This window comes from Hyaloscypha bicolor, assembly GCF_002865645.1.
Source record: "Hyaloscypha bicolor E unplaced genomic scaffold K444scaffold_86, whole genome shotgun sequence".
NCBI lineage: Eukaryota > Fungi > Ascomycota > Leotiomycetes > Helotiales > Hyaloscyphaceae > Hyaloscypha > Hyaloscypha bicolor.
Window position 1 is genome coordinate 585280 of NW_020194588.1, and position 15310 is coordinate 600589.

Consider the following 15310-nt stretch of genomic DNA (forward strand, 5'->3'; position numbering starts at 1 on the left):
AATTTACTATGTAAGGTAAGAGCATGCGGCATTACTCGTCGTACACGTGATTTACCCCACTAACCCCACCAAAATCGCGATTTTTCAGCCCACACTCCAATATAATTCCCAAAATAATTAAAGTACTAGATTTATTAAGGCTTTAGTATACAGTAGCCATACCCTTACTATTAATCACATCTTCTAGCTTACAAGTAAGCCTTTCCGTCAAATATCACTATTCCGTTGGATTAACTTCGCTCTATAACTCTTATAAGACCTCCTTTATATCCTCAATTAAAGTAGAAACAGTTTCCAACTTTATAATCTCATTTTTCATCCATTGCCAGACCTTCTCAATTGGATTTAAATCAGGAGAAGAGGGAGGCTAATCAAATCCACGTAATCCATATAACTTTCGGGGTAGCTTTGCCATACCCTTATGGATCTTTGCCCCGTCTTCTATAAACTCCTTCTTTTGCTCTACTATTAAGGAGTCAAACCATGGAAAAACAATAGGATTAAGGACTTGGTTCAAGTAGGCTATACTACAAATCCCCTTCTTCCCTGGCTCCTTTACCAAGAAAATAAGCGGGGACTTCTAATCCTAGCTAATCGCTCTCCAAACTATTACACTCACTTTACCACTCCTGTATAAAGATTATATATAATCTGGGTAATTCTTCTCATCCGGCCGACGTGTAACCCAAATTCTCCCACTCTGGTAAAGCCTGTAACCTCCCTAATTTGGCTATAGCTTTTCCCTTACTAGCGGAGTGAGCGAATAGTAGTATAAACAGGAGTTCTCCCGTTCTCATTAGGTTAGTAATCCTTAAGAACGGACGGAGAGAGGATATTTGAGATTTCTGAGTCTGATTCTGAGTCTTCCATTATTATACAATAATAATTAAAGAAGAAAAATGGTAGTTTGTGGGAAAAGAAGTGGTGAAGTGTGGGTTTCGGTGAGGGGTAGTCACGTGTTCGCTTAGGTGTACGACGAGCAATGCCGCATGCTCTTACTTTGCCCTGGATCGATCCAACCATTCCAGGAACATTGCCAAGCCTGGAGTAGAATATGAGTAGGGCCCACTACTCTACTCTACTCTACTCATTTCCCACACTGGAGACGGATGAGGAGGATAGAAAGGAGGGGAGCCAGTAGCTGAACTATAGTATCGCTTAAGTTGAACCATATTATCAGTAGCAAGAATACCCTTGTATTTTCCATAATATGGTTCAACTTCCCTCACCAAAAACCACACTGTACTCACTATCTTTAATGATATATAGATACCTGTCCTCGTTTATACCTACCTTCCAACCCTGACCTTCTCCCAACGGCCCGCCAGGCATACTCCCAGCATATGCTTAACCTTTACTACTAAGAAGCAGCATATAAGTAAGTTAGAATACATCTTGTTTTACTATTATTATTGCTCTAGTATATGCTCGGTATATAGAACCCATATACTTAGCATATGCTTTACTTTATTACTAAGAAGCAGTATATAAGTAAGTTAGAATATATCCTGCTTTATTATTACCCGTAATATATGCTCGGTATATAGAAATCATATGTCTAGTATATGCTTTACTTTACTACTAAGAAGCACACAAGCAAGCTAGAAAACACCCTGTTTTATTACTATCCGTAATATATGCCCGGTATATGGAATCCATATGCCTAGCATATGCTAACCCTAACCCGTAGAGCCTTTACGTTGTAATATATCCCAATGCGGGGGGCTCTCACCGCCCCCCAACCCCCCGGACTAACCCAGACCCTAACCCCTGACCTTAAGCCCCCTCGCAAGCTCGGGGCTAACCCGAACCTTCCTAGCCCATATAGCTTATAGCCTATATATATGCAGAGCATAAGGAGAGCATATGCAGAGTATAAGAAGAGTATATGCCTAAAATATAATGGTCACAAAACCTATTCATTTGCTAGGCTAGCTGTCTTGCTTCCTTAAGCGATACTATGGTTCAGCTAAATAAACGAGCATATGCAGAGTTTGATCATATAGTTCAACTTAAGCGATACTATAGTTCAACTAAAACCCCAAAGGATGGTGGGTGGCTCTGCTGTCCCCTAGTTTATTGAATAGAAGCTAACTTTCTCAGATATTACGTGGAATGCTCGAAATTAGAAGCACGGCCGATCTCAATAGAGTATATAGAATATTAGGCATCTTAGAAGTTATCGCTGTTTACGGCGTCGAAGAATATTGGGGTTGGTTATCACAATTACTGCTTGCCTTATAAGAAAGATGAAGAGAAGGAGCAGGGCTAGATCCACGGCCATATAACACTATTTGGCTCAAACGAACGCGCAGAGAACCTTTTTGGATGCAGCCTGACAGTTTCTAAGAGCAATTTAAGTTCGCTTAATAAAAAGTGAAGCCATCTCATTACCAAGTTTGCTAATGCTCATTAAGAGATCCTTCGATATCATACGTTAGCTCACCTTCGCCTTTCTCCCCGACGCCGACACCCTTTTCCATCTGGGAATCCCCATCAGCTTGGAAGTCCTGATCTGTATAGAATAGTTCTTGGTCATCCTGATAGCCCTCAACGCCACCAGCTGTCTGGTCCCAGAATTCCTGGTTGACGCTTGATTCTTGTGCTAAACGGACAACAGTTGCTCCGTATTCTGTAAGTAAGGAAATCATATCCCAATTGGCAAACTCCTTCGAATACTCTAAAGACAATGCTAGCGAGAGCAGATATCGATGATCTCTGAGAGCAGTCTTGCTTAAAGACTTTAGGAGAACCCGAGCGATTTCAACTTGGCTACTCCGAGCAGCTGATTCCACAGCGCTCCAAACTTCCGCTCCCCCTTCAACAAGAGTTTGAATCACTTCCAGTGGTTGATCCAGTCGTTTGGCAGCAACCATGAGCGCTGTGTTCCCATCGTTATCAACCATCTCAATATTAGCCCCCCTTTCAATAAGGATTTGAAGAACTTGTCGATATATCTCCCAAGGAGAACACGTTACTCCCAGCATTAACGCAGTCTTTCCGTTGGTATTGATCGCATTGATGTTGGCCCCGTGGTCTAGGAGAATTCCTAATTTCGCTGGATTCCCCAACTTAACTGCTATATGCAATGCCGTGTTACCATCAGAGTCGCTGCTCTTGTCGTTTACATCAGCGCCGTACTCCAGCAATACTTTCAAGGTGGCATCTTCCCCATATTCCACCGCAAGTTGCAAAGGTCTCCGCGACTCTTGTTCATACTCGGATCTATTTCCTACTGCATTAACGTTTGCTCCATTTTCAAGAAGAAGCCTGACCAGGGCTGCTGCACTAGCTGAGTTGGCCCTCTGAGCAAGTGCTTGAAGGCTTGTGTTTCGCTTGTAATGAACCCAGTTGATCATCTCGTGTGTAAAAACAGCTCCTTTGTCCAACAGCTCTCGAACCACTGTTTCGTGGCATTGAACCGCTGCTAAGTCAATTGCTGACCCCCCACTTCCGTATTTCTGGTCATCTTTCTTCGTGAAATCAGCTCCCCTCTCAAACAACAAGCGAACGACCTCAAGCTTGCCATTTGATGCAGCAGCCATCATCGGCGTCCCATAATTCCCTCGAAGATAATCGATATCGGCTCCTAAATCAAGGAGATGTGAAACGGCCTCGCAATCTCCTTTACGGGCCGCCGCTTGTAGAACGTTTCCTTTTGTCCCACCACCTTCCTCGATAACCTTGGCCTGCTCTGTGTACAAAATTTCTATCATGTGATCGATATCCTCTTCCGAAAATTTGCGTAACTTAGTCGGAAGTATCGACGGATCTTTTTTGAGTGCCCAGCCCAGGAGAATTTTGGCGCATGACACCTTCTTTTCTTTGATCGCTGCGTTCAGTGCTCGATTGAAATCCCTTGGGGCTTTTTTAACATAGTGATCCGAGTCTTTTTCTAAGAGAAGAGATACGGCTTCCAAATGTCCATGTGTGGATGCCATAGCAAGCGCACCTGTTTCGGTATAAGATGCATAGGACCTGGATCTTAGGTAATTCTTGTCATCTAGCAACTTCCTAGCAATGGAGATGTGGCAGTTTCGAGAAGCTATCGCGAGGGCACTCTCACCCACTCGGATATTGATGTCGGCGCCTTTCTCTACTAGAATATCAAAAAGCTCCTCATCTCCGATCTCACATACTTTGAGTATAGATGTACTCTTTTTGTGAACGTGGTTGAGTTCAGAAGGTGTCCCCAACAAGTCCAGGAGAGTTAATGCTGCTTTCCTATATCCTAGTGTCAGAGCTTGCAAAACAAAGCCCGTCTTCCTCTGTGGAAAGGAAGTCAGCTCTCTCGCTAGAGCCGCGACGGCCAGGAGGTTATTCGCCGCTATTGCGTCTTCGAGTGCCTGTTCCAAAGTGCGAGTTTTGATATCCGGGAATACTGGAGTCTGGGGCAGATCCTCGTGACATAGACCGAGATGGGTTTTCAGGGCCGAGTCCGATGGTAAACCCAGTACAGAATAGTCACAGGTGTTATGGGGGCACATGAATGATCTCCGGTGCTGATTGCAATGCCTTTCGCGTTCCTTGTGGGTTCCGAATCCGGCCACAAAGTAAGGACACCGCAAAACTGGGCATCGAAATGGCGATTTCCCATAAAACTTGTCGAGATTGTCCTGCTCCGCACCCTGGATGACCTGACCTTCAATCACGGACCGAGAATGACAGATTTGCCCTAATAAGTATGGCAGTCGCTCTTCTATTCAAAGTTAGTTTACAATTTATGCGGAAGAAGAAGGTCTTACGTGTCTCTGGATCTTCTGTTAATATTGTGTCCGTCTGGTCATAAAGCTGTTGGATCTCACTCGATAACCGAATAAAGTCTGCTCTGCATAGTCGACCTGATTCAAATTCCCATGAGCACGCTGACTGAATCCTCTGACGCTCTTGTAGTATCAGAATTGCTTTCTGCAGGGATTTCGGGATTACTGTTTCAATGTTGGTAGTCCTTAAAAGAGATTCCAAATGCTTGAACCAGTTGCATGCCGCATATTCTTGAAAAGCAAGGTCACCACTCAAGACGCTTGCAGCAAATGTGTCTTCCGCGCATCCTGGACTGAACGGATCAAATGTAAGGTACGAGGTGCAGAAAGTCGCCATAAATTCTTCGGCCTCAGAACTTTTGATGTAATAACCGCTGTGATGTTGCCACAGATATCTATAATCGTCAGCTTCATGTCACCCAAGAAGGATCCGTGATTTACTCCTTTGCTGTTGGATGTATCAAATCAACAATTCCGTTCTGACGAATTTGAATTATTGGCCCGCAGAGATCATCAAGTGGAAATCTCGAATGCCGATTTTCGAAGTCGACATTCTGTTCATCGAGATTGATGGCAAGAGCGCCTTGAATTTCATGAGCATATAACACTCGTTTTGAGGTGGTGACGAGAGTGAGGACGAGCTTTGCTCTCTGCAGACGCTTTTCCACTTGATTGGGATTCCTGGAGGTGGCTTTCCCAATTCTGACGAGCATACGGCCGTATCTGGAAGTGTTTTTCAATGTTATATTTCGAGCCCAGGTTGAGAGCCAACGTACGCTTCATTTATGCCATGAGGTAGCACCTCAAATCTTAGCTCTTGGTTTAGATCTTCTAGATTGTCTTGAGATAACAAATTGTCCATTATGAGGCGAGACAGAAGGAACATCCCTGTGTTTGGCTTTATCAGCATGAGAATTTCAATCTGGTTTCGGGAAAGGGGCTCACCCTTGGGCCGTGTGCAGATCTCCTTTGAGATAAGTTGCTCCCTTTCCTGAGTGAACTTAAATCTCTGGCATAACTGAGCCATTTTGAATGTGACATATGCTGTGATATCATTTTCAAGATTCTGCGGTTTTATATTGAACTTGGTTGCTGTTTTCAACGATTTCTCGAGGTCTTTCTCTTGTCGACTCGTGACAATTATTCGAACATTTGCCTGCTCATCGTTCGTTCTCGAACCGATAGTGATCAGGTTCGAAAACAGCTTTCGTTCTTCTTCAGAACATTCGTCTAGGCCGTCGATTCCAATATATAATGAATCATGATTTGTTAATATCTGGCCGAGGATTTGAAGAAGTTTCGATGGATCCTTGGCTCGCCGCTCGCCGCCTGCGAGCATGGACTCATAAATGAAATCCAAGCTGTTCGGATTAATCTGAAAGATTTGTGAAATAAGACTCTTGGCAATATCTGTGAAGTGTGATCGAAGTGGGTCGTTGTTCTTGCAATAAAAGTATACGACTTGAGCATCTGGCAGAGTCGCACTGATCTCATCAATTACAGAACTAAAAATCACCGTCTTGCCTTCACGAATTTATCTTAGTCAAAAGCCGAGCGAAGGAAAGTGAAAAATTAATTATTAAATGACATACCGGCTCCTGGAATTCCGCACAACCAAAATGTACAAGGTGTGTAATCGGTACATTTGAGCCAGCCCAACATCTGCGGCTGAGAGAATATCCATCGCGTCGTCTGCGGTAGCATGGCTCGGATCTTCCGGAGTTCTTGGTGCTGAATTGCAGAGTTCGTTTCACTCGAAAGCCAGTCCATGATAGCTATTCTACGCTGGTTCTGCTGTCCATCTAGCAAAACTTCCATTTCTTTGGTGAAAAGAATCCGAGCTTCTTGGGATTCTTGAAAATGTGCGACATTGGCTGATTGGAGTATCAAATCTCGGGATCGGTCTAGTTTCTTCAAAATGTCCTCAAACATGTCACTAAAAGTGTGGTAGGTTAACTTAAACGTTAACTTCCATGCTGTAGACGGGCACGACGTTAGCAGAAAGTCAAGAAATAAACCGAGAATCTCATCGTACTTCCATGCTTGAAAAATACAATCGCACGCTTGTGAAAGTCTAGGATATCCTCGAATATATCGGCCAAGACCTGCTTCACATGGGGATGGCTGCAAAATATTGCGTCGACTGTCGAGAGAATCGGTAGAGAATTCCCTATCCTCTCATACGCATCCAACAACGCGTCGAAAGCTTCGTTGAGCTTTGAGGCAATCTAGTTCACCATTCAACTGAATACAAGACAGCTCTATCTTGTGGAACTTCTTACCTGGAGGCATAATTTTATTGGACCCTATTTTTGATTATCAACAGAATTTTCTCTGGGGTCTTTCACAACGACTAACCCATATGAAAGCAAGTAACTCGGGTTTGGCTTGTACAAATACCTCGAGAACTCCAGCATATTGTTTCAGGCCGTGTAAGAAAGGCTTGATCTTATTCAGATTTCGAAGACCCTTTCTTGCCGCTTGTTCCGTCTGTATCCTCTTGATTGAAGCCTTTAGGTCATCAAAAGTTGCAAGCTGGAACAGTTCAGTGTGTTCTGATGAGAGTCGGGTTTTAAAGCTGGCGAGGATGTTCTCAAAATTGCTGGGCATAGACGAGGCCATCGATCTCAGGCTACACCCAGGGTAGTGGGCGATTATTTCAGTTGTGGAATCCGTGGGACCGTGTTAGGATTTCCCAAAGAGATCTGGACTGGGAAATGGAATTTTTAGAAACGCAGTTCAGATGAAGAGAATTAGTTCATCATTGCGAAGGTAGCTAACTAGTTCAGATGTGGTTGCCTGCTGCCTACCTTGGTCGTCAGTACTCAGCCACCGCCACGTATGTTACTCAATGCGCTGTACGAAGGCGGGCGGCATTAAAAATCGTCCATCCGCTAAAAAGCGAGGAACACCAAATCGCTACCTTTGGAAAATCACACCAAATCTCAATGCAATCCCTCAAACTCTTTAAAATAGCTTTGTGAGGTAGAAAAGAAGCATATCTAACTTTTGTAAGATTTTCTCAATAATTAAGTACAATACGGAATTACGAGAATTTTTATATTGCGAGAGTTAACGTTATGCCCGCCCTCGCTTAGCGAATTGGACGATTTTTAATGCCGCCCCGCCTTCGTAGCTCCAGGATGCTTGGCAGGCTTGAGAACAGCAACAATACCTTTTGTTTAATTTCAATCTCTAACTCTGAGATATGACTTTGAGAGACGGGCAAAATTAAAGGCGAGGGTTTTGGAAGAGTCATGTTTATTCTGACGAGTGTTTTATCACATAATATGGAGTACGGATGGTGAAACTTCAATTCTTCGTGCGGAAAAGGACGACGACGGCTTGCGACGACTCAACACCTCCGCGTAGTGCAAGCTGGAAACCTTTAGTGCTATTATCGAGATAGTATCTAGAGGGCTAAGATTGAGTCACGATCGATTATACGCGCCCCTGTGAGCGACCTCGTCCACCGCTCCATTGACACTACAATCAATAACACTAGAACAATCACGACAAGTCTTCTGCCAGAGACCACGATCACGATCAACGATAATATTGATACGCTGGTGAGAGCGCGCCCACGATAATCCTTTCCTCTCTCGATCGCCGAATCCACGATGCTCGATTTATACAAATAAACCACCGATTAATAGGGAAGGTCTAGTAGACTTCCCTCAATACATATACACGTCAAATACACAAGGCTCGGGAAAGCGAGGTATAAGACCTAGTAAAGGAAAGACGTATTTATAGGTAGGATAAGCCTGTAATTAATTACTCTATACGTTCAAGACAAGAGAGAAGCTAGTTAAGGGGTAGATACGAGGGCCTCTTTTGAGGAGATACACATCTCCGGCTTCAGCGACGGTATTGCCTACTAGGGCTACATCTCATTTCGAGAAGTCACCCTTTGATAGCTCCGCGCTTGGAGCAAATTGCTGGAAATGTTTCACAAAACATCGTACGATGCAAACAATATACAGTCAGTGATTCATCCAAGTTGAAGCTCCTGAGGAAAAGTTTGATTTCACAATTTCACTTAAAACGTAGCGAGCAAAGACAATCGTAGAGTAGTGAGAACGTTTCCATTCGAATTTTTGCTCACCCCAGACAACCCCCATCCATCACCACCAATCTATCTGCACCATGAGACGCAACCAAGGAGAAAATGCAGGGAAAACGAGAGCAGCAAGGTCAAAGCAGGTAGGAAACACATCAGGGAAAATTGCCTAGGTAATAAAGTACAGCAGTGACAATCGAGGGTTTAAGCACCCACCCCGAATGCACACCGCAAGCTGCTCCAGCCCCCACAGCAAAAAGCCATGATATATGCAGCAACTTCCACCTGCCGCACCAACCACCACCCTCTCCCGTCAACGCAATCAACAGTCTACTGCTCCCCCATTACAAACTACCAACTACCACCAAGCCAAACCAGCCCCAGGTCTATACTACAGGGTGTGCAATCGTTTACTTGAAGGCCTTGCCGAACATCAAGACCTGCATTTGATCATAGATGGACAGGACACCGGCACCAGCGACACCACGAAGAATGTTGGCACCTGCACCCTTGAAGAGAGACTTGACACCCTCCTTGGCGATGATTTGGCGACCGGCATCGATGGAAGACTTGTACTTGACGGCCTCACCGGAGGTCATCATCATACGACGACGGATGGTGTCCAATGGGTAGGAAGCAATACCGGCACCGGTGGTGACACCCCATCCGAGGAGGAAGGAGGCCAGGAAGTTACCCTCAAGAGGACCGACAAGGACGACGGGCTTGATCGAGTCGTACATACCGAAGTAGAGACCACGGTAGACGATGATACCAGCGACGGAAGGACCGAAACCACGATAGAGACCGGCGATACCATCGGAGGCGAGGGTCTTCTTGTAGACATCGATCAGACCGTTGAATTGGCGCTCACCACCGGTCTTGGCGTTCTTGTTGTCGTTGGCAAGACGAGTTCGGGCGTAATCGAGGGAGTAGACGAAGAGGAGGGAAGTAGCACCGGCAGCCTGGGAATATTAGCAGATGTATTTGCAGATGAGAATGGAGAGAACGTACACCACCAGAGGCCAAGTTACCAGCCATCCACTTGGCGTATCCATCACGTTCCTTCTTGAAGGCGAACATCGACTTGTAGGTATCACGGAAAGCGAAGTTCAGGGCCTGGGTAGGGAAGTAACGGATAACGTTGGCAGTGTTACCGCGCCACAGCGAAGCAACACCTTCTTGGGCAGTGGTTCGTCGGAAACACTCCACGATACCATCGTACTTTCGGTCGAGACGACCAGACTTCAACATCTCATCCTGGGAGAGGGTCAGTCAAAATGCCAAATTTACATCTTTAGATATTGAGATTGGAGATGTTGCCAATTGCCAATGAGATGTATCAAAGGTAAATGATAATCAATGAACTTGGTAGATCGGCACGTCCACATGCGGATACCCGGCACGGTGCATATTTTGGAGAAATTTTTTGAGAAGTGAGAACATACCTGATTTTGGATCAAGAGCTTGACACGCTCGATAGGAGCAGCAGCGGTCTTCGAGACGGCGGCAGAGACACCACCCACTGTTATCACGGATCAGTTTCTGACATCTTGAATTCCAGTTGCCAAAACCATCATCCATCCACGTCTTCGGCGGCGATAGTGGTCGTGGGGTCTTGGCAGAGGGAGACGTACTCAAGAAGTCGATGACGAAAGGAGGACTGTTGAGAAACGGGTCAGTTTAGGTTTCTTTTGGGGGTATGAACTGAGATGGATAAAATTTGAACGCAGCGCCATTGAGCCCCAACGAAGCTCTCTCAGCGACAGCAGGGCAGGCAGAGCATGCCTATGCCATTGGCAGAGGCCAATTGAGCCCCATTGAGGCCGGATGGCGATGATCGGGATTCGTGGTGGAATCCGGTCGCGATCACAGGCAAAGACTTCAGTGGTTTTGGAGATAACACTTACACGCCCATGACGGACTGCTTCTTTGGCGGCTCGTTGCTCATGTTTGCGACGGGCGATCAGCGATCAAAGGACTGAGGGGAGATGGGAGTATGAAGAAGAGATGGATGGGAGTCGAGGATGGACGTTCGACGGGAAGAATTTATTTGCGGAAAAAGGGTCGAGAAGCTGAGGACAGAAAATCTTGAGGCGAGGAGGCTAGCGCAAATTAGCGTCCCGAAAGATACCGGTTGTGGCCTGAGCTTTAAGGCATGGAATCAAATCTTGCAAAAATCGAAGCCGACAAAAGACTTTATGTTTCACTGAATATTGAAGAAAGGGTCGATGTTTTCATGTTTTGATTGTATTTCGTGTCTTGGTGCATTGCACTGTATAATGCTTTATTTGTTCTTGTATTTCTATTGATTCATCTCTTAGTCCAGCCCTGAAAGTGCCGCACCACAGCCAAATCTTTCCAGTCCGGTCTCCCGGCGGCTCGGTGACTGAGAATTCCTCCATTTGGCCAGCAAGAAAGGAACATTCAGCGTCCATCTAAGCGTGCACTTCTCATTTCCACCGTCAATGCCTCTAATGGCAAAAAGACTTCTAATATCAGGTTTTGTGATTAGTTTCGGCCTATTGGTGGTTTTGGGAAGGATTTGAGCAACGATGACACCCGCAGTTCATTGACCTCCTGCCCTCAGATGCAGGCTTTGGGTATTCCCCCTTCACGAAAATCGCGGAGGATGGACCACCAATAGATATGGATCCTTCGTCGAATGGAATTCATAGCTTTCTTTCTCAGCCTTGGACGTGAGAGGTGGACGTTCCGGACCTGCGGATACGCGGAGAAGAGATACAATTTCTTCGGTAGTATATATTGAGCACTGTGAGGGATTGAACGAGAGGTCCTATATGAAATATACGTGGAGAAGCTAGAACCTTATGAGCTGGAGACTTTTCGTTGTACAGCACCGTGTCTGAACATTTCCAACTGATTTTCCTGGGCGTGGGGGTATCGTTGCAGCAGCTGCAGAACTAGAAAAGAGGAAAGAGAAAAAGAGGATGAATACCAGTAAAATGCCAAAATTAATACCTGCAAATGATTGTATCAATCTTAACATCCAACCAAACCAAATTTAGTCTTAATCATGATCCCAAGAGAAAAGTGCAATTATCGAAGCAAAATCGATGTTCTCTCCAAGTCGCGTTGCACGGCAACCACTCTCGGCTGCCCGAACTTTGCGTTCCACCTAAGTAAACAACCAAACCTTGCCCGCCTCAGAAAAATCCATCCTTTATCCTCCATCGCAGAAATCCCTAACCACCCACAATTACTGCAACAGGATACAACCCATTGATATATCCCATCCAGCAATGGATCCAACCTTCAAATTCCCCGGCTCGCCAGGGACACCACTCTTCCAAGTATCCCCAGAACGCGTCAACCAGCAGCGACCATCGCATTCCCACACCACGTCCTTCGACTCCTCCACCAGTCCAACAAACCAGAACAGACACACGCGCGAGAGTAGCATAGTACAAGATAAAGTCGCAGTCTTTAATTCGTTGGCATATCAAGGGAAACAGCTGGAGAGGAAGACCAACGATGCAGCGCTCAAGCGCGCGATGCTGGGGCGCGAGGAGGCCGAGAGCGAGATGCGGCGGTACAGAGAGGAGACACGTGGTTTAAGGCGTCAGGTTGAAGAGGGGAAGGAGAGAGAACGGAGGGTGGGGGAGAGGTTGGAGAATGTTATGGTTTGTCGTCCTACCTCATTTCTTCCTTGATGGTTCTAGAAGTACTGATCTGGGTTAACAATTATAGGAAAACTATGGCCGCGCGAAAGAAACCCACGCACATACACAAGCACTGTGGGAAAAGGAGATCCGAAGGGCTCGCAAAGAGTCCTTCAAAAGCCAGTCTGTGATCGTCAAGATACAAGAGGAGCTCAAGTCCTCGCGCAACCTGCTCAAGATGGCGCAAGTGGATCTAGAAGCAGAGAAAGAGCGCAGCGTGAAGCGCGAACAAGAAGCGTTCGCAGCACGGTACCAATTAGTCGGCGTGCAAGAGGAACTCGCCCAGATGCAAGAAACTATCAAGCTCGTCGAGCAAGAACGCGATGCCTTACGCACGATCGCGAAGAACGAAGAGATTGCGCGGATCGCAGCAGAGGGACGAATTCCATTGCCTGTGCAGAAAGAAGATGATGAGTTTGCGAGCCCGAAGAAGGCGCGCAGAAGTTTGACTCCAGTGATGATTACGAGTTCCGCTACGGCAGAGGAGGAGCTCAACGATTTGCGGCAGCAAGTTGAATGGGAGAAGCAGCGAGCGGAACGGGCACATGAACGTGTTGAGTTCCTAGAGATGGAGTGCAAGCTTAACTGCTGTGCTTCCAAGAAGACCTCGCGTCCTTCTACATCTGATGGGATTCCCAAGATGAGAGCCCCGCCAAGCGCGGTCTTCATCCCAGCAGAAGGTATCTTCCGCACCGTTTCTCCAGCGCAGGAAGAAAGTCCCTGGATCTCACCAGCAAAGAAGACACAGCCTATCTTTGAGCGTCCTGCTCAAAGAGTGCCGGAACAGAGATCTTATGCAAGAACCCCGTCTTGCGATCCGCCTGCGTATGCAATTCCTTCAGAAGCAAATACGTCTCTCCTCTCTTTACTCGACGCACCACAATCGCCATCTCCAGCCTCCTCCCCCGTGGAACCCACCTACCCAGAAACCGAAATCGAGAGCGAAAGCAACACAACGATAATCCAAACTACCTCGGAAGACACAACGACCACCATCACAGGCGTAATCCAGACCTTCCACACCGTGTCAACAACCACCCGCATCCCACTCGCCAAGCCCGACGACCTGACACCTCCTACAACGCTCCCCTTACCAGCGAGCTTAGACCCAGCATTGAGTCCAACGATGAGCAGAGAGGAGGCATTAGCTATGATCCGCGAGCGGAGAGGGCGGGCGAGGAGTCTGGCACAGGGGACACTGACGCCGAGAAAGCAGATGGTGGAGGGTGGTGTGAGGAGGGATATTAGTGCGCCTGCTGTTAGAAGTGGAGGTGTTAGGGGGAGACAGGGGAGAATTGTATGATGGGTCATCAGCTGAGCGTGGTTTTGGATCAGAACGCGGTGTGTGTGAGAGAAGGAGAGCAGAGTAGAGGTTTATTCTTGAAGCGGCATATCATAGCACCTGGCGTTCTTTCTGGATGGCGGGTGTTCTGGTGCTTATTGCTCTGTTTTGGCCATCTTATTGTAGTGTAATTATGTTAGAATCAATCTTTCCGTCGTGCAAACTGTCCCCCCCTTCTCAATTGCTTTCTCTGTTTCGCTGATCTCCGACTTCGCCTCCTTGAATTTCAATAACACGGCTCCTTCCATACCAACCAACTAGCAACCAAACGAAACCAAATCCAGGCTGGAGAACTCCTTTTCTTTCCAACCACGCTTTTCTGGCCTTTAGCCATCAACTCCTCTCAAATTTCAAACTTGAAGAAAGGAGGATCACGTGCCCTCGCGCACCCTCGAAATCGCGTCGGCCCGTTTCACGAAAACGCGTCGAAACTGCCTCAATCGTCCTCGGCACCACAACCCCCTCTACACTCCATCTCCAGCCTACGTAAAGAATCGATTCTCCTTTCCCTCGACACGAAACTTCTCTTTCTACGAGTTCGCTTAGACGAGTCAGCAGCGAGGAACGCAGGAGGACGGGGTGGCAGAGGGAAGAAGCATTGGAGAGGGGAAATAAACACGGGAAATACGGTAGCCGCAACCTTCGAAGAGCCAGAGCAGGAAAGACACGAGAAAATAGACAAGGAAAGGGAGAAGAGAAGGAGAGTAGCAAATATGCCGCCAAAGCCCTTCAATCCGCCTCGCCCCTCGACGTCCACCCCCTCTGCCCCGAAAGCGAAGGGACGACCGAAGGGCTCCACGAATAAAGCAAAAGACAGCACTTCTACGAGCAAGACCTCAAACGGCGTCAAGAAATCCACAAAGTCGTTAGCGGGGAATGGCAAGGCGAAGAGCGGAGACAAAGGGGCGAGGTTGAGCGCTGCTTCGATACGAAGCCTCTTACCTAGTTTAAGCCCAGATACCTCCGACGTGGAAACCAGCTCTGTGCCAGGAGACGCGGGAGAAGATTCAGACGACCCCTTCGCATCTCAACCTCGCCCCTCCACTTCCAAGTCCAGACGCCCTTCTACCACCAACCAAGCGCGAATCAAAAAAGAAGAAGAAGACGCCCATGCAGCGGGTTTGGATGAGAGGAAAGAGCATATCCCGGACGATTTGTTGGCTGTGGTATTGGGTAGGTTTTTTAGGGAGCGAGGGAGTGGGGGCACGAGGATGAGTCGCGATGCCGTGAGGGCGGTGGGGAGGTATATGGATACGTTTGTCAGGGAGGGGGTTGCGCGGGGGGCGTGGGCGGGTGAGGAGAGGGGGAATGGGGTGCTGGAGGTGGAGGATTTGGAGAGGTTGGCGCCGCAGCTTTTGTTGGATTTTTGAGGGGTGGAGGGTTGAGATCAATGGGGTAGCATTGCCATACTGTTAGTATGCGTTGACAAGAAATGATGCTTATGTTCGGAGTATGGAGTATT

General features: G+C 47.0%; 4 protein-coding genes across 4 annotated transcripts; 2 read left to right on the top strand and 2 right to left on the bottom strand.

Annotated features, from left to right (window-relative positions):
• Positions 1-2212: 2212 nt before the first annotated feature.
• Positions 2213-7506, bottom strand: K444DRAFT_613362 (uncharacterized protein). Its single transcript, XM_024880333.1, has 9 exons — positions 7122-7506; positions 7046-7069; positions 6799-6991; positions 6356-6739; positions 5709-6287; positions 5540-5651; positions 5205-5486; positions 4746-5158; positions 2213-4699 (listed from the first exon to the last, which is right to left on the bottom strand). The coding sequence occupies exons 1-9, from the start codon at positions 7383-7385 to the stop codon at positions 2403-2405; spliced, it is 4548 nt and encodes a 1515-aa protein (XP_024736293.1). The 5' UTR covers positions 7386-7506; the 3' UTR covers positions 2213-2402.
• A 1730-nt stretch (positions 7507-9236) lies between these two features.
• On the bottom strand, positions 9237-10774 carry K444DRAFT_630181 (40S ribosomal protein S3aE; the record flags this gene model as incomplete). Its single annotated transcript, XM_024883165.1, has 5 exons — positions 9237-9788; positions 9838-10083; positions 10272-10348; positions 10461-10486; positions 10734-10774. 5 exons carry the CDS (start codon positions 10772-10774, stop codon positions 9237-9239), a joined length of 942 nt encoding a protein of 313 aa, XP_024736294.1.
• A 1219-nt stretch (positions 10775-11993) lies between these two features.
• Positions 11994-14008, top strand: K444DRAFT_653011 (uncharacterized protein). The gene is made up of 2 exons (XM_024885849.1): positions 11994-12467; positions 12535-14008. The coding sequence occupies exons 1-2, from the start codon at positions 12087-12089 to the stop codon at positions 13807-13809; spliced, it is 1656 nt and encodes a 551-aa protein (XP_024736295.1). The 5' UTR covers positions 11994-12086; the 3' UTR covers positions 13810-14008.
• Positions 14009-14972: 964 nt separating this feature from the next.
• K444DRAFT_494700 (uncharacterized protein) lies at positions 14973-15212 on the top strand (the record flags this gene model as incomplete). The annotated part of the gene is made up of 1 exon (XM_024873263.1): positions 14973-15212. A coding segment is annotated over one exon (240 nt), but the record flags the coding sequence as incomplete, so codon positions are not given.
• Between the last annotated feature and the right edge of the window lie 98 nt (positions 15213-15310).

Coding starts and splice junctions, on each gene's coding strand:
- K444DRAFT_653011 (XM_024885849.1), top strand. CDS start 12,087: ATGGATCCAACCTTCAAATTCCCCGGCTCGCCAGGGACACCACTCTTC. Junction 12,468..12,534: donor AGAGGTTGGAGAATGTTATG/GTTTGTCGTCCT, acceptor TAACAATTATAG/GAAAACTATGGCCGCGCGAA.
- K444DRAFT_613362 (XM_024880333.1), bottom strand. CDS start 7,385: ATGGCCTCGTCTATGCCCAGCAATTTTGAGAACATCCTCGCCAGCTTT. Junction 6,740..6,798: donor TGTATTTTTCAAGCATGGAA/GTACGATGAGAT, acceptor GCCCGTCTACAG/CATGGAAGTTAACGTTTAAG. Junction 5,487..5,539: donor CCTCATGGCATAAATGAAGC/GTACGTTGGCTC, acceptor AAACACTTCCAG/ATACGGCCGTATGCTCGTCA.